General features: G+C 45.5%; 1 protein-coding gene across 1 annotated transcript in view; it reads right to left on the reverse strand.

The window, feature by feature from the left end:
- The window catches only part of MAP3K15 (mitogen-activated protein kinase kinase kinase 15), a gene marked incomplete at its 5' end in the record, with an annotated part of 114,329 nt that overhangs the window by 46,343 nt on the left and 63,265 nt on the right, over positions 1–4,721 (reverse strand). The window contains 2 exons of the mRNA XM_034649904.1: positions 378–474; positions 3,410–3,580. Of these exons, the coding sequence (XP_034505795.1) occupies positions 378–474; positions 3,410–3,580 (268 nt within the window). The remainder of the gene's footprint in view (positions 1–377; positions 475–3,409; positions 3,581–4,721) is intronic.

Consider the following 4,721-nt stretch of genomic DNA (forward strand, 5'->3'; position numbering starts at 1 on the left):
AACCGGGTTTATATTTTTATACAAAAACCATGATCGCTGTATGAAACGAGGAAGTTAAAGTGCACAAAAGAAATGTAAAACCTTTTATAGCCCTACCCACAAAAGGAGACCACAACTGGATGTCCAAATATCATCTTAAAAGTGAGAGTCCATTTGTGCATGGAGCATTTTTTTATTACAGAGCAATCTTGTCAATTGTAGGCTATTACTCTGCAGGTTGTTTGTTTGCTTTTCTCACAAAATAGAGCCCGTTTTTCATGTAGGAAGTGGTGCTGCCAGAGCCCTGGCCCCTGGATTGCTCTGAGAGTCATGGCATCAAGTGAGAGAAGGAGCAGGGGGGTAAAAAACAATATCCAAAACAGAGAATACCGTTTTTATGCCAGAAGTTTTAAGAGTGTCATTTCAGTTCTCTTACTATTTTTTCTATACACAGAGAGCTGCTTTCCCTTCCATGGGCGAGTAGGAATATCATGACTGGAGAAAAAAAGAATTTGATCAATGAAGTAATGACAGTGAAATGTCTTTAAGTGGCACAAGTTCAGAGCAAAGACTTGTAAAGCAGGAGGAATTTGATCCCTCATGCAACAGGAGAATTAAACACCAAGAAAACATTCATTGTGGAAGGGAGAACCTATCTTTTAAGTCAGTTAAATTTTAATTTTATGAACTTTAGGGCATGAGTATGCACAGATGGACCAGGGAACACAAAGAAAGTTTCAACCCCAACCAACAAAATTCCAATAAAATTGAAGCCCACCTCAATATATTTTGGGGATTTTCAATACCATATCCTATGGTATTTGATTTTTTTTTCACCTTCTTTTACTATCAAAAGTTATGAGGGAAGAGGGCAGACTTCTCTCTGCCTCTCCTCTGTAAATCCAACAGGCCCAGCTTAGGGGCAGACGAGCCTTGAACGTGGAGTCAGGGCTGCAGTGTCTGGTCTGCCTCTTCCCAGTGCCCCCTGCCTCCCCGAGCCACGTGCTCTAGCTCAATAATGGAGAGCCTGGGTTAGAGGACCCCAAGATCTCACTGGAGCTAACATCCCAGGAGACTAAGCGTCATTTGCCCTCTGGACCTACCATCTTCTGACGTGGATGGACAAAAGCTCCCAGGACTTTCTTGAAGGGGGCACAGGTAGTCATCTCCTGACCTGGGGGCTGAATTCTTGGCCACTATGGTGGGCGCACAGCTGTTCCTATTTTGGCCCTACCCAACGTCAATTCCCCTTCAACATCTCAAGTGACTCTGAGCACAAGAGTGCAACAGGTACCACTGGGGACTTACTAAGAATTAAACGGGGTCCCTGCCCTCCACAAACCTATACTACGGTGGAGGTAATACGATCCCCACACGCAACTAGTGAAATTAGGGAAAATACAAACCTGAGTGTCCTAAGTATCCTTAAGCCACACAAACCCAAGTCTAGAGGGACTCACAGAAGATAGGTGGGACCACCCCTAGAAGCCTGAGGTATGGCATGAAGCTGGATAGGCGTGCAGCAGCAGCGACTTGGAAAGGAAACACCCAACACAGAAAAAGGCAGGAGCAGGGATGGGAGGCTGCGGAACCCCCAGGAAACTTCAGTTCACTTGGACGTAGATCAGGTAGTGGGAACTGGGGCCCAGGGTGGGTTGGAGAAAGTCTGCAGAACACCTAGAATGGTCATCTAAGAGTTTGAATTTTGGTTTAATGGGGAATGGAAAGCCAGAGTGGGTCTTTGAGCTTTAGGAGGAATAAGGAGTAGTGGTCCAATCTATGAAGGACAGGCTTTAGAGACACCAAGCAGAAAGCCTATTTGGGATATCGTGAGAACATTTCTGGCAAGAAAGTGCCAAAAAAAAAAAAAAAGGCACCAACCAGGGTGGTGGAAATGAGAGCGAGAGAAAACACAGAGAAGGGATGGAATTGGGACCTGACCACGTGGGAAGGTGAGTGAGTGAAAGCTATCAAACGTTCACAAAAAGTGTAAGCGTGGAGGCTGAAGAATGCTAGTAAGAAAGCAAGGCACTGGAAGCCATCCCATGTGGAGAGGAGAAGGGGACGTTAGCCTTGGATACACTGCATCTTAAAGAGCAGCACCACCCTCAGGTGGAACAGAAAGGAGGTGACGTGGGGCCAAAGCTCAGGACACAGGTTGGGTTGGAGGTCGGCTACTCATTCCAAGGTGTGGGAATGAGGGGGATCACCACCGAAGAGAGTCAATGGAGAGAAGAGGGGAGAGGACAGAGCCGGACAGAGCCAGAGGAGGAGTGGGAAAGGGGAAGCAGTTAGAACTGCGAGTGGAGCAGCCATGTCAAGAACTCCTGTGACAGAAATGGATGAGGTAAGCTGTTGGCTCCTCCTTCAACACATATCCAGCTTCTGCCATCTCCTTCTTTCCATCACCAGTGCCCAGGCTCAAGCTACCAACAGCTCTGTGCTGAATTACCACAGTTGTCTCCTAGCTGTTCCCTACTTCTGCCCTTGCCCCTGTGCCAGGTTATTCAGTAGCCACAAATCCCTAAGAACGCTGCCCACCATGTAAGAAAGCTGGTCAGCCAGGATTAGAACCACAGGTAGAGAACGGAAGTGCACTACCAACACCCAACACCAGCTGCCTACCGCTTGTGAGGCCATCTTGGACCTTCCAGCCCTGCTGAGCCTTCAGCTGACCTCCATTTTAAGAGTGAGCCCAGCACTTTAGGAGTGGAACCAGCCAAGGAGCAGCCTAGCCAATCCACAGATTCATGAAAAATTATAGATCACTCTTTTAAGCCACTAAGTTTTGGACATGTTTGTTACGCAGCAAATGACAGCTGATACACCCCCGGAAATGTATTCTTTGCATAACAGAGCACGCTGGTGAAAATGCACATCAGATCTCGTCACTGCTCTGCTCAGAGCACTCCAATGTTATATCATCTCACTCAGAGTCCAAGGGTCTTCTCCTCTCCGGTTTCCTACCCCTCTCCCCTCACTCATGCTTCACCATCCTGAACATTCCCAGCAAGTTTCCCTTTCTGGGTTTTGGCCCCAGCATACAGTAAACCCTCAATCAACATTTGTCAAACATATGAATGAAGGAAGGAACCAACAGCTCACTGAGAAGATAACACCCTGATAAGTGGTAGAACAAAGTTCTGGAAGGAGTAGCTGGGAAGGAGCAAGCTGAGCTTCCTTCTTGCCCCTATAAATGAGTGAACTTGTGGGAAGAATGTCACCAGTGCAAAAACCTGTTTCTAATAGTTTCCTTTCAGGAAAAGGCATCTGGAAATTCCCGAATCACGTTTACGCCTTTTCCCCCACTGCTGCCAGACAGGCACGCAGGCAGACATACGTTCATAGGGACAAGACCTGGGTCCTTAGCCTCCGCATTTCTGCTCTTTGCAGAGATGCTCGTGCTACTGACTAGCATGGGGGGGTTTACCACTCAATGGCGTTGTCTCGGCTGGTGTCATCTCTGCAGTCTGAGTCCAAGAAGATGTCCTTGTAGATCCTCCCACACAGGCAGAACATGTCGGGGGCCGGGTGGTCACAGCTCTGCAGAACCTGGAGCATGACCTGCAGAGCCTTCTCGCGGTCGCCTGCACTGTTTCTCCTGAAAGATTTGTGTGGTAAGATCACACACGTCTGAATTAAGACGCGGGAGTACGTATGTGCTCATTCTGTGAAGGGCTGGTATAAGGATGCTGTTGCTTTAGCAGGAAACAAAATCTAAATTCTAACTCATTTTTTCATGTTCAAATATAACAACCGCTTCAGACCCACATCACTAAATCTCACACTGTCCCAGTCCCTACTTAGTCCCTTCTCTCAATGAGACCTAGACTGTGGATGAAAGCAAATGCAGACCGATGTGTCTGGAAAGAAAAAAAAAATAACGCAGCAGCCTCCTGTAGCTGGATGAACAGCAAGGATTTCAGAAGCTAAGCCTGAATCGTGATGGTAACGCAGTTTGACAAAAGATTCTTCTGGAAAAGCAGCAGGGCCTGAAAATTCAGAAAGCCAAGAGGAATTTCTTTCTTGACCTGAGACACCTTGCCATCCCCAAACAGGCCAAGACCCTAGCAATCCCTGTTTTCTGGTCTCATGTTATATCCACCAGAGAAGAAAATTTAGAAAAATTATATCTATATTCATAAATCAGTCTTCTCTCTTATTATATGGTAAAAATTTTCATTTTCCACACAGGTAATGGATTCCTTAGACCATTATTAAAATAATCTTTGCCACAAAATAACCTGAGTTTGTGTTTGTGAAATATGTTTATGTCTTCCTGTGAAGGTTTAGAAGCAAATGCCCGGCGGTAGTGGAGACTGAGGAAATCAAATCTGGCTAATGATGTTCGTTTTATAATATAAAATAGTAAACACTTGTAAAGAGAAGTAATTTCTATGTAATACTGCTATGAAGCAATCTCTAGAATATACCATTAAAATGAGAAAGCTACATATTAAATATAATAAATTCTGTGCACAGAAAGCTACCTTTTTAAGCAAAGGGGGGGATGTGAATAGAGATACGTACCTGCTTTTTTTAAAAAATAATTTTTTATTATATTAGTCACCATACAGTACATCCCTAGTTTTTGATGTAAAGTTCCACGATTCATTAGTTGCGTATAACACCCAGTGCACCATGCAATACGTGCCCTCCTTAATATTTCACCAGCCTATCCCAATCCCCCACCCTCCCCTCTGAAGCCCTCAGTTTGTTTCGCAGAGTCCATAGTCTCTCAT

The sequence above is a fragment of the Ailuropoda melanoleuca genome, chromosome X (genome assembly GCF_002007445.2).
Source record: "Ailuropoda melanoleuca isolate Jingjing chromosome X, ASM200744v2, whole genome shotgun sequence".
Classification (NCBI taxonomy): Eukaryota; Metazoa; Chordata; class Mammalia; order Carnivora; family Ursidae; genus Ailuropoda; species Ailuropoda melanoleuca.